General features: G+C 50.3%; 1 protein-coding gene across 3 annotated transcripts in view; it reads left to right on the forward strand.

Moving 5' to 3' along the window:
• The first annotated feature begins 812 nt into the window (after window positions 1–812).
• The window catches only part of cplx2b (complexin 2b), a 46,030-nt gene continuing 20,968 nt past the window's right edge, over window positions 813–25,874 (forward strand). The window contains exons 1-2 of one of the 3 annotated variants that reach the window (XM_029257349.1): window positions 813–935; window positions 24,957–25,113. In XM_029257349.1, coding sequence (XP_029113182.1) covers window positions 25,083–25,113 — 31 coding nt within the window. In that variant the 5' untranslated portion in view covers window positions 813–935; window positions 24,957–25,082. The other 2 variants (XM_029257348.1, XM_029257347.1) reach the window with 2 other exon arrangements.

Raw genomic sequence — 25,874 nt, forward strand, 5'->3', positions numbered from 1 at the left:
GCCCTCGACGACATGACCCAAATACAGTAACTGTTACCGGTTATTACATCACTAAAATACAGTAGTGATTTAGATAAGAAGAACGAGGTACATCTGGAATGTGTCTGATGTTTGGTCCCACGACAGAGCATCACTTTGCTCCATGCTTAATACTGGTGTCACAGCAGCACTGTGCTTTTCCACAGCACGACTCAACTCTTCATATTTCCTCCCTTCATTCCTGCCAGGTATTATAAAACGATGAGCAATCAGAAGGTGAGACCCCCCCACAGAGGAGCACGAGCTGGACAGGTGCGCGAGTTCATGCCCTCTGTTCATTGCGTCCCATCGGTCCGCATTGGCGGCGTTTCCCGCGATTCCTTACGGGAGAAACACACCTGTGTTACACGGCTGTTTCGCGATACGGTTCTTGAGTCCTGGGGTGCGAAGGGAATGACGTCACTCACGATATTTAACTACAGAAACAAGGGGGATTTTTTGACATAGTAAAGCTACAGGTGGCGAAGCCTCATTAACTTGAGAGTTTCACATCCATCTGTACGCGGGAGGTGTCCGTAGGACGAGTGTCCTCCCAGGCACGAGCTCGCGCTGCGTGGAACGTCCGCGCGAACCGCACGCGCGCCCGAGAATCCGCAGAAAGAAAGAAAGAAAGAAAGAAGCGAAGGCGCGCACGTGCCTTCCGCGTTATTTTTAGCACCTTCCTCCTGTGCGCGAGAAGTGGCGGAGAGCTGATGTTCCGGACGGGAGGAGGGAGTGGGGGGCGGAGCGAGAGGAGGGAGGGATGAGGGACGGAGGGAGGGCGGTTCGCCAGAGCTCGATGACAAGCAGGACCGCGCGCGAGCACAACGGACGGCTGCGGACCGCGCGCCCCCTCCGCCCACCAGCCGCCGCCCCGCCCCCCCCCTCCCCCCCTTGGACCGGCACGCTGTACCGAGGTGCGTACGAACCGGGCCGCCGCCTGCGTCTCATGGCGGATCCGTGGGCGTCGCTCGGGGGTGTCACATGCGTCTAAACACACACGCACCATCGCGCGCGCGCGCCCAGAACCCGCAGCCCTCGGCGCGTGGTGCAGAGCGCGGTGGGAGGGGAGGGGAGGGGGGTCTGGGGGCGTTGCGTTCGCGCTCGAGAACAGCAGGCGGTGCGGTGATGCGCTCCTTTCAGCACCACGGACAGCGGAGGTAAACCGCGGCTCAGGTAACCCGCAGTGCGCGCGCGCGCGCGCGCGTGTGTGTGTGTGTGTGTGTGTGTGTGTGTGTGTGTGTGTGTGTGTGTGTGTGAGAGAGAGAGAGAGCGTGTGCGTTTCCGTGGTTATATCGAACCGTGCGGTCGCCGGGGAGCGTACGCACACACACACGCGCACACACACCTGTGCTAGACGCATCCCCCCAACCCCGCTCCGTCCCCTGCTGCCGTGTGCACGCGCCGCGACACGCGTCGGGCCGCGCGCGCACGGGCGAGTCGATGGGGCGGCTGGACTCGGGTTCATTGGGAAGGTGGACGTGTCTTCCCGTGCGCCTTCCGGTCTCCTGCTCCACACACACTCTGCTCGCAAACGGACACGGGGCTCCTGTAGTGCTGCCTCTTCAACTGGTTCATCACGAAACATCCACGCGTGGCTTGTGTGTGTGTGTGTGTGTGTGTGTGTGTGTGTGTGTGCGTCTGTACGCTCCTGTTCACATTCAGAACTATGTATGTGTTCCACGCCTGTGATATAACCGGCATGGGAGGGGTTCCTGTGATCTTCTGCACTTCATGTCCACTGATAATATTCACTACAGACATATTCCCACAGTGGAGGCCTTGGGGGTGGGGGGGGGGGGCACTGCAGTCATGTTGTCTTTATCATATCCACTTGTGTGTTGTGACCAGGGGTCACTTTCGTGCTGCGCTGAAGAGATACGCGCTGTATTTTCACTGCCGCCCCCCCGCTCATATCCCCTCCTGCAAACACCTTCTGAGATGAAGAACAAATCAGCACGATCATCATTCTTCACCCTTTTCATCCTCTTTTGCCATCTTGTGGGGGGGGGTGCACAGTCTGGTCTTCGCAATGAATGCAAAATCTACATTATTAAGTGACTCAAAACTTCAAGAGAGGGAACGCCTTCCGTTCGAGTCCAGAAAGTTCAGGGCAGCTCGCCGGGAGGCCCACAGCTAAAACGAGTTCTTACAGATGTTGAGTTGACTGGGGCCTCTGCAGACCGGGGACCCTCGTCATAAACGTTCATATATATGTCGCAATATGAAAATAGGGGCCCTTCAGCTGTGCTGCTTGAAATGCAAAAGACAGGTTCTGTGCAGTAATTATTACCACAAATACAGTAAAAGATGCTGGAGTGGTCGTTTTATTGCTTGCGACATATTCATTTGGCGATTTTTAGGTGCGGTTTTTCCGGCCCATTTTTTCAGATGAGAAATGATGTTGAATTGACCTCCCATTCAAAAACACTGCCCTCCCCACCTCACAGGATGATTCCACAGAGCAAACTGGGCCCGTTAAGTGAGAAAAACCCAGATGTACAGGTATGTTAAGGGCTGCTTGAAAGTATGTGAACCCTTATGACCCTTACTTTTACCACGAAATGGGTATTTACTGAGAATCGGTGTTTCTCCTGTGACACAATATGGGTGTAATGATCAATTCCATGTGTTGTTTAGAGGAAATCGTGTGTTATGGAAACACACAACTAGTGTAAAGGTGTAAAAATAAGTGAAGCCCAAGTTTATTGGATAAACCAAGTAGGTAAGTAGAATCAGGGGTGTAAATCACAGTCTTTCATTCATTTTACACATTTATTTTAATTTAATACAAGAACAGTGGCCGTGCCTACAGGCTTCACATACTTTCAAGCACCACTCTACATTTATATTTCTCCCAGCTATTTTTTCGCTACGTAAGACTCAGCCTAAATAATTTACATAGAAGGGCTGTATAATGACTTATGCTTCACTGAAACTTTTGTGTAACTTTGGTGTAATTGTTTATATATAGTTATAATGATATGTGAGGCTGTAATTAGTGTAATCGCTCTGTCTGCCTTTGTGGAACAGTATGAATCACACGCCGGAGTTGTGCGTGGGGAAACGCCCTGAAGATAGAGCACTGAGCACGTTCGCTTTGCCGGGGTTCGCAGCCCCTCCTGTGGTCCCAGGGTCCAGGGACGCCTGATATGATAATGCCAAATAAGGACACGGTGGATGGGTGTGGAGCCCCCACAGGGTCCTCACACTGCATTTTAACAACACGCTATTATTTGTGGTCCACTTGTTCACATTGTGGAGTTGAGCTCATCGCACTGCTGGGGGGGCTGGGGGAGCAGCGCCGTTGAAGACTTTTAGTTCCGCGGAATATTCCCGTTCACGGTTCAATAGCCGCAGCAGGGAAAGTACGTGTTTACAGCAGACATGGGCATCTGTGGCACGTGCGAACAATGTTTCGGTGCGGTGGGTAGCGTATTGGTTAGAGCTGCTGTCGTGGACCCAAAGGTTGCAGGTTTGAATCCCACCTCCAGCTGTAGTACCACTGAGCAAGGTACTTACCCTAGAAATGCTCCTTTAAAGTTACCCAGCAGTGTAAATAACGGTCAGTTGCATTGGAGGGAAGTGTGAGCTGTATGAGTAAGTGTAGGTGTCGGAATATTATTTCCAGGAAGGGGGGGGGGACTCGGCGCCAACAGACAAACTGCCCCTTGGCATAAAGCTGCTTTTCCACCTCGGAAATTAGACTGATTAATAAATGACTAAAATGTGATTGCATTTGAATAGACAAGGTCATTGAGTAATTTGCTTGACAGTTTAATTGCTACAACAACCAGCTTTAATACGGTACCGCGGTAATATTTCCACAACACTTTCACGATGGCTTCGAAATGTTGTGCTGCGCCGTGTTCTTTCACCGCGTGCGTGAAGAAAAATCACATGTAAATCTCAGCGCGCACACCATCGGTGATGCAGCTTTGCCTGTGTGGTGTTTCTGCAACTGGCCGCATGCAGCTTGTTTACTGATTTCAAGGGCTGCGACTCCCAGAATTCCCTGATGCCTATTAATTTGTCCACTGAAACCACTCCGGCTGAAGTACAGCATTTCGTACAAATAAAACGTCACATTTCCATAAGCCTTTTGTATGGCAGTAGAAAAGCAGCCCGTGTGGTCATTTGTGACGAGCATTTGTGTCCTGGTGGTTGTTGGTTCGAGGCCCACTCCCTGTTACAGCGGTACAGTAATGGGGCTGAGCAAGATACTTACCTTAAATTACCACAGTAAACGGGTCGGATACTGCTTGTTGCTTTGGAGAAGAGCATCAGCTGAGCAGTGAATGATGAACGAGGAGCAATGAGCACAGTCCAGCACTGCTGCCACACGCTCATTGACCCTCCCCTGTCATACCTCAGATACGATAAGGGCCCTCTGATTGGTGGACGTAGTGGACCACAGGGGCTTGACCACACAGCCTCCCTGCGGAAGGTGGGGTCAGCACCCGACCCACCGTTCCTGAAAGGACGCAAAGCAACATTTTCTGCTTTGTATGCAGAGCTCATCCCTGCAGCCTCTAGTTCACAGGCGTCTCTCCATGGTCTGAGCCACTCAGCAGCCAGTTGTTCTCAGTTCTCTACCCACCGAAAGGTGGGATTTTCTGTGACAGCCCATGTTCAAGCACATCTACATTCACATGCTGTTCCTTCTGTAGCACAGAGCATGTTTGCCTGTACATTTACACTAATTTATCAGATGATTTTCTCTAAAGCAACTTCCCATCAACTCTATGTAGTGTTACCAGCCCACACACCTTATTCACCACAGTGACTTACACTGCTAGATACATTACTTACAATGGGTCACTCATCCATACATCAGTGGAACACACTCTCTCTCTCTGTCACTCACACACTCTGGTGAACCTAAACAGCAGGTCTTTGGACTGTGGGAGGAAACCAGAGCACCCAGAGGGACCCACACAGACACAGGGAGAACACACAAACTCCACACAGACTGAGCAGGGATCAAACCCATGTCCTCGTGCACCACCCAGCTGCTGTAAGACAGCAGCACTACTCGCTGTGCCACCGTGCCACCCCGCATACAATCTGTGTTGGCAATGTGGCAGCGTACAGGTGCAGCATGAGTAACTTCCGTTAACCAGATAAATATACAGTATATTCCTGCTAAATGTAAGAACTATGTTTCGTTGTTCAGGTCGACACCTGATTCTGTAAACGCAGATGATCCAAGCACTGAATTTTATTCCCCTAGAAAAATTAATATTTGCCCTGTGTGGAAACTCACGTGGGCTCGAGACGCCTCTTTGGACCGTGGACCTTTCGGACAACGGTACTCGTTCACACCTTTGCAACATTGCTCTTCTTTTGTAACCGCGGATGTATATGCAATTCCTCGTTTGTGCTCCAATGCTGCCGCGACCCACAGCTGCCGCTTTCGTTAAACAATAAATTTAAAAAAAAGACGGTGTAAAAATCGTCACGCGAGGAACGAACATTGCAGGGCTCTTCTGCAGCCGTGTGCCTGGTGCAGTTAAGGGTGTTTGGTCTGGACTGGGGTTGCTGAAGCTTCGCACCGACCTTCAGGGTGCTGCGTGTGTCATGTGCGCTGCGGCGAAGGAGCAGCAGAGCCGTCACCTTGCAATGTCAAGGATCTTGGGTCGAATCCCTGCCTCTTGCTGTTGGACCCTGAGTCAAGCTGCTTACCGTGGACTGATACGGTAAAAATTGTCCCGCTGTAGAACTGGGTGAATCAGCTCTTCTTCTTTAGAGGAAAGAATCAAAGAAATAAGTATCAATATTAATATTGAAGAACCTCCCTCCAGGTATTTCGCTTGGATGGAAACAAAACAAAGTCCTACAGGTAGGAGGGCGGTGGCGGTGGCAGTGGGGGCTCTCCTATCTGCCTTGTGTGTAATCGCACCAGATCCCTCGCCGAACCCGGTGCCACTTAGGGGTCACAGCTCCCCGATTCATTTAATCGAGGGTTTAAGTAACAGCAGCAGCAGCACAGCGTCTCCTCGGCATCTCCGCGGAGCCCCCCCCTTGTCTGTGTCTCACGCTCGTTGACCCGGACCTCAACAAAGCAGAGCCGAGGGCTCGGGGTCCAGCTGTGGACACGACCACCTCCAGCTGTGCGCTGTTGCCAAGCCTTGGGCTGTGTCTGACGCTGTGTGTTCCCACACACAACTGGTGCTCACTTCCAACACGGGACGTCTCGCTATAATTGTTCATATTCATAAAGTATTTATAACACAAGACCTCAACTAGTGTTGGTTCAGCTTTTTAACCAGCTTCTCTACTAGTTGTTATTACTAGTTCTGCACTTGGAATTGAGGGTCTATAGACATCATTTATCTGCAACGATGCCACTGTTCTGCTTGTGTGTGTGTGTGTGTGTGTGTGTGTGTGTGTGTGTGTGAAAAGTGTAAAACAGGAAAAAATGCCCTGCTGTACAAATGGATAAATCAGTGTAAGTCACTTTGGAGAAAAGTGTCCTCTGAATGAATAAGTGTAACTACACTGAGGGTTGCCTGTGTTACCAAGTTTTATTGATGGTGGCTTAGCGCTTAAAGTGAGTCACAAACACACACACACACACACACACACACACACACACACACACACACAGCCCTTCTCAGTGACAGTGGCTAATTAGACCTCACAGGGGAGCAGAGTCTTCTGTTAGACTCTGGGGAGTTCAGCTCACCTTCTCCTCAGCACCTTGCCGCCTCCACATTTCTGCCCCTGTGTGTGTGTCTGAGTAATAATAATAATAATAATAATAATAATAATAATAAGTAATGTTAATAATAATGTGTATCAGAGGTCTACCTGCTGAGGACATGTCAGCATGCGTGCTGCAGTCAGATGAGCTGCCGTGAGCATCCACAGGGGCTGAGGGCCACAGGTCAGAGAGGGGGTCGTCAGAGAGCCGCCAGCCCCAGCAGGCCCCTTGGAGCCCGCTGCTAAGCTCATTAGCGCAGGCCGGGGAGGCGACTACTCGCTCAGGGACCCAGGGGGCGCAGCGGCTCTGGATGGTCGCGCCATCGGCTGATCCCACGAGCCGCTTCCCCTCGCTGTCCTGCTACGTCCCATCTTAGAAAAGCCCGTCACTCCCAGGCCCGACGGCTCTCCCTTCTCGAACCGTCCCGGCCGAACATTTGGGCGCCCGCATGAGCCCCACGTGCCAGTTTGTAGTCAACATTTCAAAGCGCTTCTCATTTTTTCTGCATCCCGCTGACTTGTGGTCCAGTCAGGCATTCGCCTTGCTGCTGCCATGTGATGAAAGCCCCCCGCTGAAGCGAGCGCACCGCGACCACGACCTAACAAGCTGCTGCCTTTGCTGCTTGACGATCGGCACCTCGTCCATTGGCCGGGGGTCGTCTTCACCAGCCATGTGGCCCCTGAACGCACCTTAACCGCTTTGGATGTTTATTTGCAGAGGCTGCGAACCGCTGAGATCTTATCGGTGTATGTTGTGACGGTGACTCAGTGCTTATGACCCTTCCTCAGTGATCTATGACCACATTCTTACCATACTGCATGGTTGGTTGGGTGGGGGGGGAGGGGCTGAGCCATGAAGCTGCAGTAACGTCTTAAATAAATGTCAGTTTCGTCCGAACACTTGTCCATGCACCTCTAAAAGCAGGGAAATGTGGTAGTGTGGGTAGAGCTGCTGCCTTTAGGCCTTAAGGTTGTGGGTTTGAATCCTTCCTCCAGCCCTTGAGCAATGTACTGAACTTAAATGGCTCCAGCTGTATCAACGGGTGAAAAATTGTAAGTTGTTCTAGAGAAACGTGTCAATTAAGTATAAAGTTGAAAAAAAAAATCTGCTCTTTCTCTCTGTTTCCATCTTGGTTTAGCAGTGTGCACCCCGCCCTCGTGATCAGCGCCGTTAGTATCCCGGTGCCTCGTGTTACACATACAAACATTTTGCGTTTTATTTATTTGCATTTGGTTATCTGTTGTTTACTACCATGTGTCATTGTAGCTGAGAAAGCATGAGCTGCGTTTACCCGTCGGACCGCCTTCGTTCAACTCGCGTCCGCGGTGTTTACAGCCCTGTCTGATGCTGCAATGATAATGAGCAATGTTGCTCATGTTTCTGGGATGAATCAGCACTAAACAGGAGTTTGTGTTGGCGACATGTTTTTGTTTTCGGCCATTTCAAATTATTTTCAGTGTTAGTGAAGACTGAAGTCTCTAGAAATTTTACATTAAAAATATTTCAGAATATTTTTTTCATATTCATAGCTATATTCAGTATTTTCACAGAACCTAAGCTGTAAAGGATGTCTGGTTCTTGAGACTCTCATTCAGTTATTACTGACTGAACCAATTACTGCGTTTTTTTTTTTTTGTAACAGTGGAAACCAGAAGTCAGACCAGTGACGGTTACATGTCAGCAAACAGACTTATTAGAGCAGTGCCAGCCTGACCGCTCCCTGACCGCTATTTCTGTCCTTATTTGTACCTGCCGTCAGGGACTCCGTGTCACCAGTCTGCTGCCCTTTGCCTGACATTACAGGCTTGGTGGCAGGATCATGGTGAAATTCACCACAGCTATACCACAGTTACACCACAACTACCTGGCAGGACCACGATCACACGTGGAAATGATCGGGTGTATTTGCGTCGGACCGCAGCGATTTCAGGGTGGAGGTAGCGGAAGGAAATAAGCAACAGATCTGCAGCCGGTGTTTTAAGCACCTTTTATTCCATTGCTCACACCTTGGTCAGCAGTGGTCATCAGTTGTCCAGTCAACGGTGTTCACTGATGGTTTTCGTTGCCGGTCGTCAGTAGCCTTCGTCGAGTGGTCATCGGCTGTCCTCGGTGCTTGTGTTCATTGGCGGTCGTAATTGCTCATTGTTTGCCTGGGGGTGCGGACGGGTGCTGTATTTGCGGGTTTCGTTGTGGCTAAATGTTCCACCACACCTCGCCGTTTCCCTGGCTGGGAATATCCGGCCGTCGCGTCTCCGCGGCGCCATCGTAAAAACATACAGTCGTCTATCAGGACGAGTCTGGCCCCGCAGAAGGGTGCTGTTCAAGGTCAGCAATTCATCAGCTGCACGTGTCTCGTAATAACGTTTAGCTCCCCTACGTCATACGTGTTCAATTGCTGTTCCTTTTCATTGCCTTCCACCCAATTAATTAATGTGGGACAAATGGAACGCAAGAGGACCGCTCTGTTTAAAACAGCTTCTGCTGTGGAACTGGAACTCGAGTGAAATGAAAACTGGTGAAGCGCACAACCATTTCCTTATTTCATGTACACACGGGCTCCTCAGCTTACAGCAGAAAGTCAAGAAAGGAAGTCTGTTTGTAACTCGTTTTGTTTGTAACTATAAAGTTACTTTTACCATATAATGACAATCAGTAAAAGGGTAAAAATACAGAAATAACTCGGTATATTCATTCGCAAATTATTCATTGGCTGGGCTCAGTTAAAAAAAAAATTAAATAAAAAATAGATAGATTACATAAAATACTTTTATGTCAATATTGCTATTAACTTTGCACCATATTAAAATAAAAAATGAATTTTAAAGTTGACTGAAAAAAATAATTGTTTTCTGTTCAATTATTGACTGATAGCTGACAATAAAAATGCAGAATTCCTCACCATATTATTGATATCCATCCTTCCTGGGGGGGCAGTGGGCGGTTCGTCCCGCGAAATGAGCCAATCCTCAACGTGATTGGTGATTTTGCCACAACCGCCCTGTCACTCAAGGGTCAGTCAGCCAATCAGGGCACACATTTCCTAAAGCAAAATTTTAGACCCGGGAAGAGGAGGCGTTTGTGAAGCTACCTTCTGTCCTACCCGAGAGGAGGTGAGCCCACTGCTGGGACCCTGTGGAAGCTAAATAGCGCAAACATCCGTCATTATTGTGTAAAAAGGTAGGATTTAACAGTCATGACGGTTAAAAATCACTTTGACATGCTTGTATTCTAATATTTTTATTGATTCCAAGCTAAAATTAAAACAAAGTTAAACTGTGTGAAACGAAAAATACATTGTCTGCACAAACTCATATTCAGCATTTATTGTTGACCAGTTCATCCTACAAACAACGATCCTCAGCGACACTCAAGGACACCAGATGGGAGCGGTAAACACTGTGGCAGTGAGTTGAATGAAAGCGGTCCCTCACTCCTGTTCACCTTACATACTTCTTATTGCCTTTTACTGGCTTTTACTGGCATTGTGGGGGAAAACCGCTTGCCTTTGGTCAGCTACAAGCATTTCCACCGTACGAACTAATGTTCATCACACAAGTAGCTGCTTAAAACTCAGAATATCGACGATTCCTGGTCACCTTCCTAGTCTTTTTCTTTCAGCTCCATATAAACATTGACGTTACATTACAGGAGTAGCTGTGTAAAGGCATCGTTCGTGTTCTGGACCGAATTGGCACCGTTTGTCCCGCGATGGAGACGTTTCGCATTTCACTTACCCCACCGCCCCCATGTGCAGCGTCTCCGCCTGGCAACAGCAGCCCTGCGTCGTGCAAAAGCTCTGTTTGTCAGAGGGAGTCCACGCCAACACCGCCCGCGCTCCCCTCTTCTGCACGTGCAGCGGAGGAGGCATCAGTGCGCCCGCGCTGTCGAAAAAGACGAAGAAGTCGTGTGTGTGGCCTGTAAGCGTCGTGTCATCAGACGCAGCGAGAGCTCCAAAGACTCACTGTCTCAGCAAATCAGTTGCGAGCGAATCAATAAACGAATCGCACGTCGATGGCTCTTCCAGGAAGCGGTCAGGGAGCTTTCGTCCAGTAGCCCGGCGCACAGCCGTTGCCGCTCGGCTCCATTTTCTCGAACCCCGGCGGAGCTGCGCGGACCTCCGGTCTCCTGATCTCGTTATCAATTAGAGGCCTGCCCTGGCTGTCAGAGTCACTTTGCGAACAAAGCCGGGCTGTATTGAGCAGCGCTTCGCCGCAGCCCCCCCCACCCCATGCCGACGGGCCGTCTCCCGAAAGCAGCGTAGAGGAAGCCCTTCCGAAGAGCGGAGAACGATCGAGGAGTTCAGCGGAAGGGAGCTGCTGAGAGCGCCCCCTGGAGACTTTGGCCACTTTCTGCAATCATGCAGATGTCCTCACGTTCTTTTGATGAAAAAAATATGCAGGGAGCCCCAGCTGTTATCTTGAGCGAGGCAACAAGGAAACTCATACGATTAGATAAGCAATTAAATGCCACCGAACGAATTTAAGCTAGTTTCCGTGAGCGGTTCCGCCTCGGCCGTGAAGGTCAAAGGGGTCGGCGGCGGAACGGCTGCGTGATGAGCAGCTGCCTCTATTTGCCGCACTTATCTGAAGGCTTAGTGAGGGAGCTGGCTCGGAAAATGCCCGGGCGCTCGGATTAGTTTAGAGGCCTGCAGTGCCGGAGATAGCGGGTCCCTCGATGAACTTGTGCTGGTGTTGCAGAGAGACGGGGGCGTCCGTGTGGCAGCGGAGCAGCGCAAGGCCTGCCGCGTTCTTCCAGCTCGCAGTTCTGGTTGCTCTACGTCTCCGACAGAATGTCAGTAATACGGGCTTCTCTCGCCTAACGAGTGTCGTTCAGCCCCGAAGATCTGCGCGCAGCGTCAATCTGGTCTGAAAAGAACTCCTTGTTGCCCTTAATTTCAATGGAAATGGAGATTCCTGAGACGCAGAACCTGTTGAGACTGGAATTCGGAGCGCAGCTGCTCTCACACCTATGAGACACGGCGCCGGACCTTTTGAAGGAAAACCGGGGATTCTGGGTGATGTGGTTTATAGCAGCGCAATGAAAATTCATGTCTGCTGTAGCTTCCCTGTCCAGTTCGTGTGGGCTTACGCATCAAACGTGCTAAACCGCGGAGAAAATCCAGCTAGAATATCAAAACCGCTCTGGACACCTTTAAATCCAGACTTAAGACCTATATGTTTAAAATCACATACACGTAACACATGTTCTCCTTTTTATGGTTTAATTTAAGTCTCCTAAAGAGACAAATAATGTGAGTAACACTTACTGTTATACCCGCACCCCAATCTTGGCAGAATCAAAACGATCCTTTTTTCGCTATTGTACTTGGCGGTATTTGAAATGAGAAATACAAACAAGAGTTTTCCGCTTGCCTCTAGGAATTATTTTCCCTAATTGATGCGCTACTGAAGCGAAGGCTTTTTTTCGGCAGGTTATTTCTCCCCCGTGATTATGTCATCGCAAAACTCCACTTACTGTAAATGTCAGCTTTCATGTGCGGGCCTCTCGAGGCGGACGCCATTGTTTGCCGTAATTACATCTCTGTGCTTCGTCTGGGCGGATGCGGTGGGGATGTCAGCGCGGGCGCGTGAAGGGCTGCAGCCTGCCAGTCTGAAGACAATGGGGCCCGTGTGTGCGGAGGTGAGCTCTGGCCCCCGGCGTCCATCTGCGACCGCAGATCCCATTGTCCCGTGTCCGCCGGCTCTAACCCTTCCCGCGACCCAGAAAATTACACCGCTTTGCATTATTGAGCCCCTCGGCGGAGCCTTTTGTTGCGGTTTACAGTCGCACGCACCGACACAGCCGAAGCAGCTCGGGTTAAGTGCGTCGCTCAAGGGTACGACAGCAGGTCTTTGGGCGCAGGGGTACCAGCTGGCTGGGACCTGTGAAAGCGGGAGTGACTGGACCCCTGCAGTGTACCGTGAGACCGATCGGTGTAAAGCTTTGACCTGCCGCACTAGAGCTTCAGACTGCCTGTACGCTCAGACTCTTCCTTTAAAGCGTGTTTTGGGAAATGCTCCCAGAAACTGCCCTAAAGCCTTTTCTTCCAGGCTGGACGTTCCAGCAAGGAGCATAACATCTTCTTCTGAAACAGCCTTTTCTTTTCTTCAGGCTAAACCGCAGGGGATGGACAGAGAGGGGTCATTCCCCCTCTCTGTCCATCGACTTCCTGTAGCTGTCGTATCGTGTTTCTGCACCCTGGTTATGGCCTCCAAGACCAATAAACACCTGCTCCTCGAACCCTACAGGACCCGATCACTCCCTACACTCCAGCTGCTGATCTCCTCCACCTCTGGCTGCTTGGTGCTCCCACTCACAGAAGTCCATGATTTAGTCTGTAGATTCTCAGCTTTTGCTCCGGTGTGGTGGAACAAGCTTCCTGTGTCACTCAGAGCTGCTGAATCCCTCCCACGTTGAAGAAGTATCTTGAACCCGTCTCTTTGAGAGCCACATCTCTCCTGATGTCCTGACTGCTCCATAAATGAGTCCAACACCATCTGCTATGATCATCTATGTATTTGCTGTTTGAGTGTCACTTCTACAGGAGCTGCTGGAGCACATTCTGTGGTTCTGTGTTAAACACATAGATTCTGAACCACGTAGACATACCATGACTGGAAAACTGCCACACGGTCGTAGTTCATCTCAGGGTGGGTTTCCACCTGCTTTCTGAAATTTTGTTGTGAAGCTACCAATAATATGTCGCTGTGAATCGGCCAAAATGCTCCGTGTGACCTGGTGGAACAGAGGTTTCCACACCATGGCGCCCAGGACAGATGGTCCGGTTCGTCCTCCGGTTCGTCTCGCGAAGATGCAAGAAGAGCAGCAGAAAGGCCCTGTTTGGTCTGCTCTTCGTGAGCGGAGCACCTTTCTATCTGCTGCGAAGGAGCCGAACAAAACTGGCAGATATGTGACATATTAAGCGCTCAAAAAGCTGCTATTGTCACGTATACGGCTGAGTGCTGTCAAAGACGACAATGGAGAACACGAGGTCTGCTGTGACAGCAGATGGTCAGACCAATATGCCACCCCTCTGCCACCCCCACGCCCCCCACCGGTGCGTTGGCTCTGCGCAGAGCGGCACTTTCCAAGAGCTGCTGTTACGTCAGAGTGGAAACCAGTGGGACGGGAGACATGAAAGCTGTGATGTTCTTCAGCCGTCCCCACGGGCCCCAAGGGCAATTCCCCTGTGCACGTGACTCCTCCTGACTCCTGCGCTCGAGTCCCTCTTTGGCGCCGCACCGCAAACTCGGCCGTAGAAACAGAGACGCCTTTTCGTCCGTCCCGCTCAGAGGCCACGGCGCTTCCGGCGGCGCCATGACATTTATATTCACATTTACATGTATCCATTTATTCACCGTGCTCACGCTTTTCTCCAAGGCGGCGAGGAGCTCAGAGTAAACAAAAGTGCGTCAACGACAGACGACAGGTTTCGGATGCAGACACACGCACGCACGCACGCACGCCATTGTCGAAGCGGAAGTGCAGAACGAACGTGACATGTTGTTATGCAGATGCGTGGAGCTGTCAGGAGATCAGGAGAGAAGTGGCTCTCAAAGGGATAGGTTTGGAACCTTTCCTCAATGTGGGAGGGATTCAGCAGCTCTGAGGGACACAGGGAGCTCGTTCCACCACATCGGGGACGAAACTGAGAAACGGAAGACGGGGTTTGGGACCCTTGTCAGTGGGACCACCAAGAGGCCGGAGGTGGAGGGGCTCAGCGCTCTCGCTGGGCTGGGGGGGTCAGTTCACCTCCGTCGTTTGTCACGAAGAGCCATAATGATAAGTTATACTGAGCAGAGGAATGGCTGCCAGTGGGACGGATGGAATAAGAATACTGGACTTTACATTATTTGCATTATTCACTTGTATATTTCATGTATTTATGTGTTTAACCCCCCCCCAGCCTGCCTGCTGCAGGGGATTTAAACTATAATGTCAACTAAGCAGAAACTGGTATTTAATCCAAGGGTCGATGGAATGGAAAGACTGAGAAAAACACTGTTTTGTGGCTATGATGTTTTCCCAGTGACAGGTTATGTCTGTGCTTTTTGTTCATGTGAAAATCGTTGTTCTCTCACAAATGGCGTTAGTTACATTTTCCCCATTTATTAACTATTAGTCATCAATTAAAAATTAATACTGGAATTAATTGGAGCCCCAGTTTTCCAGACTCTCGCGTGAGGTAAAAGTACATGTACTTATTTAGCACACACTTTTGTCCAAAGCGACTTCCAGTGAACTCTATATAGCGTTATGAGCCCACACAGCTTATTCACCGTGGTGACTTACACTGCTAGATACACTACTTACACTGGGTCACTCATCCATACATCAGTGGAACACACACATACTCTCTGTCACTCGCACACTATGGGGAACCTGAAAAGCATGTCTTCAGAGTGTGGGAAGAAACCAGAGCACCCAGAGGACACCCACACAGACACAGGGAGAACATGTGAACTCCACACAGGCTGAGTGGGGATCGAACCCACATTCTCTTATACCACCAAGGTGCTGGAAGAGAGCAGCGCTACTCGCTGCGCCGCTGTGTCACCATGCCACCCAGGTAAAGGTAAAAGCCCAGGACCCGGGCTGAGTGCACACGGGTGCAGACATGCAGTATACATGGCCCATACGTGTCCTGCATGGTGACCAGCGCTGAGTGTCACGTCGCACAGGTGACTCTCCTCAGTCGTTAAGCTGCGGTCAGTAACAAACAGGTTGTCCCGGTTTGCACGTACAGGCGGCAGCACACACACACACACAGCACTTACAGTCTTCTGTTTTCGGTTTATTAGCAGATCAGAAGATAGCAAGACCCCCGAGGGACTTGAACCTGGTCCACATCCTTAACCACAATTAATAGCAAACCGTTACATGAACCTGCAGCCTTTTGGCTGTCCAGTTCTTTTACCACTCTGCTCTCTGGGAAGCTCTGAGAAAACAGGGGAACGAAGATAAGTGACAGCAACAGCATCCGCTGGCGTCACACAGGCCAAGCCTGGGGCACCAGACATGGTCACATGACCGCGATCGCCCTGGAGACGGTGTCGGGGACACGCCGGGGAGATTTCGCCCAACTCGGGCTGACTCCCTTTGCTGTCGCTAATTAGAGCGGCGCATCATTTGGCCGTGACTCACGCAAGTCCTGCAGCGATGGGATCGTCGAGCTGAGAAAAATCGTCCAGAGACGCTTGTTATTTCGGAGCCGTGGCCTCGTGTTTGTTCCAGCGAAACACGCCTCGCTGGGATGTGAACCGTGGGCTTTGCGCCAGTGTCGCTGAGCTCCGTCCCACATCTCCACACAGAGGGAGAGGCCGGCTGAGCAAAGGCAGCGCAGGTTTGGCGAAGCCACGCCCCTTTCGCCGACTCGCAGCCAATCAGGGCCGAGGGTTCCTTAATGAGCCTGCGTTCACCATTTTTAAATGCAAGGGAGAGGATAGAAATAATGTGTTTATCAGGAAAGTTCAGCAGTTTCTTTCCCAACTACTTGATGAGAAGTCGATAAGATTGAACTGTTTTGAAGGAACTACAACTAGAGGTGGGATTCAAACCCATGACCTTCAGAGACCTTCAGAGACACTAACCACTACACTACCAACAACGAACAGCTGACAGTGCAGCGGTCACAGCTGAGCAAGGTACTTACCCTAAATTGTTCAGATAAAATTACCCTGCTGCATAAATGGGTAAATAACAGTAAGTAGCTTAAAAGTGAATTAAAATTGTAAGAAAAGTGTCAGATAAATGCAAATAAGAGAGAAAAATAATAAATCTGATGAACTGGATCCACTTGAAGTGATATTTCAATCTTGTTTTCATGGAGCCCTTCTCCACAGCAGCACTGAACGAAGGATCCGACACAAACGCAAATAAAAAATAATCAAGTAGAAGTGTAGCTGTACGTTAACTTACTACAATAAACATGTAATTATTAAAACTGTAAGTATGCCTACTGGCCTCGGGGGAAAGGAACAAAAAAAAGTCCCAACCAGAAGGCAAGGCATAAAAAACTCTCGGGGGTCCAAGTGCCAGTGGCTGCCCCCCCACCCCCATAGGATATTCAACATGTAAATTAAAAAAAGACCTATCCATTTACTGCCATTTACGACATCATCGCTAAATTCTAATATTTATTTCATGTTTCTCAGCTACCAGATAGAGTTTCACAGAGAGGATGTGAAGGATGTGTTTCTGTCTGAGGGACGTTGAGGAATTAACCCTGTTTCTTACACTTTTTACCCCTCGTGTGCACAGAGCCAAAGGGCCTTTTCCTGTCTCTCTCTGCACCTGCCATTTGGACAGCTTTGCGTTATTCAATGGGGGGGGGGGATAATAAATCCCCTGGTTGCTGCCATCAGTCGCTCGCACCCGGTCGCTGAGCGACGCAGACACACCCCAGCGCGTCACGTGGTTGCGACTCGTTGGCTCAGGGCCCGGATCCTCTCCCCACATGTCCCTGAAAGAGCCTTGGGGTGAAATGTGTTTGCAGCTCCTAGTTTATTGCACCCGGAGAATCAGGTTGGGTTATAATAGCACCTATAATGGACACACGGACCCCCCACCCCCCACCCCGTGTTGCTGTTTAGTTGGGCAAACGTTACATTATAAAATCTCTTTTTATGGTGCCCATGGGCCATAAGCAGTCATCTTGTCAATGTATTTACTGGTAAGAAAGATAGTTTCATGGGCCTCTTCTAGACACATAAAAGCTTTATTGATCCCGAAGGAAACGACAGCAGAAGTACAGGACCGCGGTACAGCAGCGGAGCCATTAGGACACTTATGGAGCCAAATCGCAGTATATCTGTCACATCACATTTCCATTACCTGCTAATGCCAGGCCTTTGTGTGTTTATTCCGCCGTCACTGGAGGATAAAAGCACGCTGTTGCCGTGTCGAAACGTCAGCACGAAGTTCGTTTCAAAAGCTTTCAACTCGGCATCATTTGCTCAATTCACATGTTTGCATGTGATAAAAAGAGTGGTACATGGAGAGAGCTGAAGTGTCCAGCAGAAGAGCCCTATATGGGGCAGAAACAGGTTGAGCAGCAGGCGGGGCAGCGCTTAGAGATGCCATTGGAAGCCCCCTCTGCTACAGGACCCAGTACAGTACTGTACTAATGTGTAAATCAGTGTAACTCACTGTGGGACTGAATCAGTGAAGGTAAAAGTACACACTTTAGAGGCACAGAGCTGTCAGCACACTGTCTGGGGGAGGGAGAAGCTGCACTCCCCCACCCCCTGTCTCTGCCATCCGTGTTGGAGGCGCGACAGTGAAGAGCGCACGCCCCCTGCGGGTTTGGGGGAAGGGGGGGGTCAAGGTCACGGAAGGACATCGGCGGCGGGCGATCGGAGGCGGACGGTTTCCATGTCGTGGCCCAGCAGGTGTTCGCCGCTGAGCTGAGCAGCGTTGACTGCGAACTCCAAACACGGGAGAACCACCGCGGCGCGACACGTCCACTGCGAACCCGTCCCCAACCGGCGCCGCTCCTCCCGCCGTGAGTCCCAGCAGAGAGAATGCAGCACCGCCGCCGCTCTCTTTTATTTACCCGCAGAGAGAGGTGCTCTTGGGTTCAGGGGTCGGGGGTCGGAGGCAGCAGGTAGATCGGTGGTCAGAGCCGCTGGGTTCAAATCCCACCTACTGTGGAATCTTTGATCGACATAGTGAGTTACTGATGCGGAAGGAATTGCCCTCTTGATGAAATGGGTAAATCAGTGTAAGTGCCGGGAGGAGGTGGGGGTCAGGGGTGCGAGGAGGAGGGACCGACCGGGTGCGGTGCTGTTTGAGCCACTGTCTCTGTACCGATTCTGTGAAGGCAGAGGACGCGATCAGATGGGCTCTCAGGCACCGCCTGAGCGCTTCTCTCTGAGCTGCGAAACGTTCGCTCGGCCTGCGGGTGTCCGCCCCCCCGAGGATTCTGGGAGAGCCCATCACCGACGCAGACTAACCTCGACTCCAAATACGGTGGCCGGTGCAGAGTTGCGAGACGGTGTGCGCCGGGCTCCGGTCCCTCGGCTGAACGCTGCCCTCTCGACGGGCCCTTTAGAGAAGCTGCTTCCTAATACTGCAGCATAAAAGGCTTTAACGGTCAGTGCAGAAAACGAGACGCTTCCGAGCGGCGCCTTTACGTCACCGAGGGCCGCGCTGCCCATCGCTTTTCCTTCGCGCCCTTCCTTTCCATTAGCGCTAAAAAGCAGAACCGCGATCGCCGAGGGCACTTGAGGCCGTTGTTTATTACTCTCCTGCCTCGTGCTGAACTCTTCGCATCGTAAATTGCTCATCCAGCGTCGATCGCCGAAGCCCCTTTTTGTCTCGGCGCCTGTTTAAATAACCTCGGACGTCCATAACTCATTTTTCCTAGGGGAACGCCCCCATCCCTGCCCCCGCGAGTGTCGCTGTGAAGGGCCGTCTAGGGAAGAGCGCCTTGGCCGTGACAGTCCTTCACGAAGACCTCGGTGGCCTGAGCGAGCATTTTACCGCGGTGCAGGCATGTCGTACCGAAGAAATGACATTTGACACCTGAGACCCATTTCCTTCCCTGAAAGAGTCACTCCGTTTCCTTGAACGGTATGAGTTGATTGAGTCTTTCACTTCCGCTTTCACTTTCGTTTTCTGGCCTCTGGGTAATTGGGTGCATTTTCGTAATAAAACCGAGGGCTGTGGTAACTAGGTGAGTGTCACATATGTACCGTCGCATGTTATGTATGAAATGTTAGCAACGGCACTCGAAGAAATCACGCAAATATCGGGAGGGGGCACAGTAGACGTGGCTGGACATTTTGGGGACACCTGTGGCCTGAAATGATCCCTGTGAAGTGGTACTTGATGAAGCTCAAGAGATTTAATAAAGCGACACACTTATTCTTGACGCGTGACAGTTGGTTCCTGGTACCCAACTGTTGGCTGTGAACCTAGTAAAACAGAGTACAGATCAAACTGCGGACCAAAGGTGGAAAAGCAAGACATTGTCGTGATTTCGTAACGCTATCCACTGATGGGCGGGGCACCGGACGTACACTCTCACACACGTCCCCTTGCAATATGAGTGGACGAGCTGCGAAGTTTCAGAACTTGCAAACGTTTTCTAGTTTATTCGTCCGTTTTTACTGCATTTTCTTCACCGTTCCCTTTTCTAACATTTTCGTGTGCGCAAACGTGACAGGCGTTTCCATGCCGAGCCAACAGAGGGCACTAAAGCGCTCGGACACAAGGGGCGCGCGGGACCGCCTCGCTTCGACTCGCTTCCACAGTGTTTACAGCTCCGCCTGCTGTTGCTGAGTGTCGGTGATTAACCATGAGTTGAGGAATCTTGTATGTGACTGTGGGGCAGCTGACAGCGTAGTGGGCAGAGTTGCTCTTTGCAGATCTGAAGTTTATAGGTTCGCATCCCACCTGGTGCTGTAGTGACCTTGAGCAAGGTGTTGATTGTAGAATTAGCCATCTCTAAAAAAGGTTTAGTGGTTGTAAGTAGCTTACCGGTGTAAATCACCTTGGAGAACACTGTCCGCTACATGAATGAGCAAAATCGAACCGATAAGTTGGTCGTCACTGGACAGGAGCTTTTACTTTCATCTTCACTTTCTTTTAGTTTCAGTGCAGCTCAAAGCTACAAAAATATTACCGTTACAAAAAATGTAGTATTCCGAACCATTTCTCATGTATCGCGGTTATTATATACAGTAAACTGAGACTTTCACGGAACGGACCTTGTAAATAAATGGAGGGAAATCTGTGTCATTAAACTTCCCTTCGATGTGAACCGGTGGGAAAAGTGACTTTACAGGCAAAGCAAGTTGCAAACAGGCTTCCGGTGCCAGTTGTGTCTGTAAGCTGAAGATCCAGATGTGCGGTATACAGCACCCCCAAGCACCCCCCAGCACCCTCCAAGCAACCCCCAGCACTTGCTGGAGCATGAGAGCGTGGTAAAGAACTGTGGTCCACTGAGGTTATTCATATAATACTTTGGCCTGCAGTGTTGTGGCTTCACACCAGACCGCCCCCCCCCCCCCCACCCACCCCGGAAGGTTTGCGTGATCGGGGGAGGGGGTGGGGACCGTCTATGAAGTCATTACTGATTTAATAGCACCACAATGACTAATTTATGAACTCCTGAGAGCTGGAACCAGGACTGGCAAAAGAATCGCTGCTCTGCTGCTGCTCCCGCGCCGAGACGCGATTCATTTTAGACGCCCAGCAGGGGAAAGCAAACGGAATGAAGAGGCTTGTTAGGGACTCGGGTTCGACAGAATGAGCAAACGGGGCCAACGGTGGCATTGGTGCGTTAACCATCACTGGGCATTGCTGGAATATCTGTGTGTGTGTGTGTCTGTCTGTGTGTGTGGTTCGAGGAAAGCAGAACTCCGAGAGAGAGAGGGAGCAGGGAGAGAGCGGGGCGGGGTGGTGAGGGGAGGAGAAATGTGAGAGAGTCGGGGGGGTGGCGAGAGAGGGAGAGGGAGAGGGGAGGAGACAGACACGGAGACGGCGAGAGGACCGAGGAGGGGATCAGAGGTTTCCGTGCTTCTCTGCTGCTCCCGCACCCCGTCGCTGCGGTTCCTTTGGGTCCGAGCCCCACGCACACAGGACGCCGAGAGCAACAGGAGGAGGAGTAACACTGGGGGAGGCGCCTTTGAAGGTGTGTGTCTGTGTGTGTGTGTGTGTGTGTGTGCGTGTCGTAAAGACATCCAGGGTTCACCTGATGTGCAGTTTGTAGTAAAAAAATAATGAGTGTTCAGCCTTCTGCTGCCTTACATCGATTTCAGCATTGTGTGTTTATTGTCATTGTTATTGTTGCTGTTCTCATTATATTGTACCTCAGCAAGTGAAAAGGCATCTGCACTCTGTCATGTGGGTTGGGCTGTACTGTACGCGCACACACACACACACACACACACAGAGCAGGGCTGGCCAGTGGGCAGAGCTCTCCTTGGTCCTGAACTGTGTCTCTTCTCTCTACTTGGTCCTGATGTGAGACCAACGTGAACATGTGCAGTCGATGCTGTGACATCCTTTACCGCGTGAGCAGGACACACTTCACACGCTTCAGAAATCACCTGAACCCTGACCTGTGTCGTTCTGCTGTGTGTTCACGTTCAGTTCGTGTCGGTTTAGCGCACCGGGCTGCAAAAACTCATGGACAGACGCAGAAATGTTAAGAATGAGCTTCAGGAGTCATTTCTGTCTCTAAGTCCAGCAGGGAGCTGCACAGCGTCCTCTTGCCGCTCGAACCCGACGCTCATCGTGCTACTGGGAGTGTGCAGTATGTGCAGGATGGGAGGCTCCTTGCTGTCCGCCTTTGCAGATTTGCTCATTAGTACAAGTTGTTATACATCACACTATGAACGATTTTTTTTCCTTTCTTGAATTTAATCCAGTTAAAAACACTGACAAACATACGTCTCCGGTTTACACTACATACTGTCAGGGTTTACGTGATGTGGACACAGATGCCTCGAAAGGGTTAAATCCGTTTGTAACTCCACCTTTTCCACTGACAATCAGTAAATAAAATTATTCTCTGCTTAGGTCCTGCAGAAATCTCAGCTGCAGCTATTAATAAAAATATTCTGCAGGATTTTTAATTGCAAATGTTTTTGTCTATGTTGAGCTACAGCAAAATTTTAAATTACTGAAAAAATAAAAAATGTTGTAAAGTGTTATTTTATTTTATTTTTTTGTTTTTATTTCATTGAATTTTCACTTTATAATTTTATCATTATTACAGCCACTACGTTGCTACTGGTGGCTTTTTAGTTGCTGCGACTCGTGTTGTGCTGAGCAGCTCTTTACTGCCACCTAGCAGCTCAGCCGGTTAATGCAGTTTGCCTTCTCCCGTAAAATTCTAGGTAACTGCATGAAATTGCGCTCAGAAAGAAATGAATAAAACCAATGTAATAATTAATTAATGACTGATTAATAAAACCAATTGGAAAATACTTATGTCCTCAGTCAAGCGTAGCATTTGAGACCGAACGTGATGTTGTGTCGATAACTTACAAAAACACGTTCATTCTTCTCAGAAAGTGGCATGAAATGTGATGCACGGGGCCGGCTGCCCTGGCTCCTCTCCTGACACCGCGTGTGGACAGAGGGAGATTTGCAGGACGAGCCGCGGGGATGCGACATCGTACTCCCGCCAACGAAAATAAACGCATTTATTCTTCATTCTCCGCGCTGCTCCAGACGTCCACAGAAGTGCGTCTCGGAGCAACATCGTCGGTGGCTTTAAGGAGACAAATACACTGAGCGCTTAAGATGACTGACTGAACATGTTGGCGCTGAGGGGCTTAATGTCGATAACAGCCTGTCGCCACATTGATTTTGTTCACCTGGTTGTCCGCTCTGTCCGATCACGGGGCCCTGGGGGGGAGTCACTCCTCCCATTAGTGGTACTGACTGGGACCCTTGGCTCATGGGATCCAAAGCAGAGGGAACCGGAAAACACAGTTCACTAGGTTCGACCTACAGTCTATTGCAGTATACAGTGTAATAATAATAATAACAATCATAACAATAACAAATTATTGTTGTTGTTGTTACTCTTATTATTAGTATTAGTACCCATTGTTTCCCACTGTCTGTAAAATATGCAGTGTATTCCTTTAGCACAGGCTGTTCTTTTTTGAAGTGTAGTTGTTACTCAACAACTTTGTTCTTTAGTTCTGTTACGTTCAGGAAAATCTAATTAATTCCAGTTTTGCCCAGCAGCAAAAGCAGTAATTTGACAAGAGGAACCAATGCAGAGCACGCAGCGGAGCACCTCAAAAAAGTCGGTGACATTTTTAAATTGCAGGAGGCAGCGGAGGAGACGTGCGCCGTGTGAGGAGAAGGGCGGCGTTAGGAAGGGGCATTGCGTTCATATTCGTCAGACACACCAGTAATAAACAAAATACCACTCGCACTGTCCATTTCATGTTTTTATTGCACAAACCAGCTGTGGACACTGCACAAGTGAGCCGAATCATTCTGGTCACACGCAATATTTTTCAGGCTCTTTACTGCCACCTACCTGCTGGGCGAGGAAATGCAGGTGGTGCTCATTTCACCACAAGCGAATCGTAGAAGATGGACAAGTGAAGGAAGTGACTTTAAAAATAAATGAATTACCTGGAAAATGTCTGTTGTTGGAGAAGCGGCTCGTTGCTTGACCACCTGTGGAATGAGGAGCGTGAGCATCGTTAGGCTACGTACGCAACAGCTAGCGTATGTACGGTGGCTAAGGTACTGTTCAGATAGGGGATGTTTCAGGTGGGGGGGGCATGGTGGTTCGGCGGGTTTGACCGGGTCCTGCTCTCCGGTGGGTCTGGGGTTCGAGTCCCGCTTGGGGTGCCTTGCTACGGACTGGCGTCCCGTCCTGGGTGTGTCCCCACCCCCTCCGGCCTTGCGCCCTGTGTTGCCGGGTTCAGCTTCGGTTTGCCGCGACCCCACTTGGGACAAGAGGTTCCAGACAATGTGTGTGTGTGATGTTTCAAGTGAGACACGGAACTGGCAACGTCGCACAGCTCAGAGACGCAACACATCCTACATCCACTCATCTCCGGTCGTAAATAATGCGGAGGGGTAGCAGGGGATAAAGAGTATTCTGACAGCAGCCCACCCATTTTACGCTTGAATTTGTGCATTCGGCAGACCCTTTTCCCCAAAGTAGCGCAGAGCAAAGCGAAGTAAAAGGAAGTAAAGCAAAGTAAAGAGAAGTGTGTCAGGCGCAGACGGAATTCCATTACGATACAGCCGCTCTCATAACACACACGTTCCAGTAGCTACTGAAATCACGTACGAGGAGGAAGGTACGATGAACATGGTGAAACACTGACTAAGGTCAGGAGGTCAGGAGAGAAGTGGCTCATCCATTATTTCCCTCAGTGCCACCCCACCTTTCGGGCGCGTCTCCGAGGGACGTGTCCCCATCAGTAGTTCATGCCTTCGCACCGGCAAGACCCCCTCAAGGATGCCGAGCCAACGGCGGCGGACGAGTGCTCCGACGCTGCGTTTTCGTTGTTCACCTTTAAAAATGCATCTGATTGGCTGCTTTGGCCGCGATCTAAAAATAAAGGCTCCGAATGCCGGGTGGGATTGCGAGGCGAGACGAGACGAGAGGAGAGAAGATAATGTCGATTTACTTTCCATCTCTCTCCTTTTCTCTCTTTGGCTCCTTCCTCGCTCTGCTATTTGAAGAGAAGAGAAGAGACCTAACTGTCCTGCGCCGTGTCTTCGCTGTGTTTCCCCGCAGGTCTGAGAAGCATCTGAAGGGCGACACGCAGAGCGCCGGAGCGGCAGGAACGCGTTGACAGACGGAAGGGTGGCTGCGCACACACTCCTCTTCGGCTGCGAGAAGACCTGAGGAGCAGAGAGCACCATGGATTTCGTGATGAAGCAGGCTTTGGGTGGTGAGTGTCTGACATCTGCGCTCCTCCCATTCTGCCAAGAGGCCGTCATTCTCGGCAAGTGTCCCCGCGGCGCGGCGCGGCCTTTCTATCTTCATCTGTCCTGGCGCTCACGCGCTTCCGGATTTACTCTTGCATTTACATTTTCCCGTCTGGCAGACGCGTCTCAGAGAAGTGCATTTCTGTGTAAATACCATGTTTTGCCTCCACACGGTACACGAGTAGCTGTGCATAGAATCGATAGAGACCGTTTATTTTTTTTAGCAGAAACTGTATTAAAAGCTTATGGAGCAAACAGGAGGTCAGGAGAGAGGTGGGTCCAAAAGAGATGGGTTTTGAGACCTTTCTTGAGTGTTGAGAAGGATTCAACAGCCCTGAGGGACACAGGGAGCTCATTCATCCGCATCTGAGCCAAAAGCAAGAACTTTCACACCTTCATTCCGCACCTCTTGTGAGTCGGACCAATAAGCGGTTGTAGACGTGGGAGCGTAGCTGTCTGGTTGGGGTGTAGTAAGCGATCAGGTTCGCTGGGAATCTAGGAGGAGATCCACCGACGGTCTTGTAATTGAACCTGATACGGGCAGCGACGCGGATATGGGGTCTGCACTTTTCTGCCATGGCGATGACCTCAAACGGGAGGATGAAGAGCTCCAGCGTGGACAAAGTGCTCGTATTATTATTTATTCACTGGTGCAACACGTTTCTGCAACGATATGTTTGGCTACTGAGATCCATAATATTACAGAGGCTACTTAAATAATGAA

Source organism: Scleropages formosus, chromosome 13 (genome assembly GCF_900964775.1).
Source record: "Scleropages formosus chromosome 13, fSclFor1.1, whole genome shotgun sequence".
Lineage (NCBI taxonomy): Eukaryota > Metazoa > Chordata > Actinopteri > Osteoglossiformes > Osteoglossidae > Scleropages > Scleropages formosus.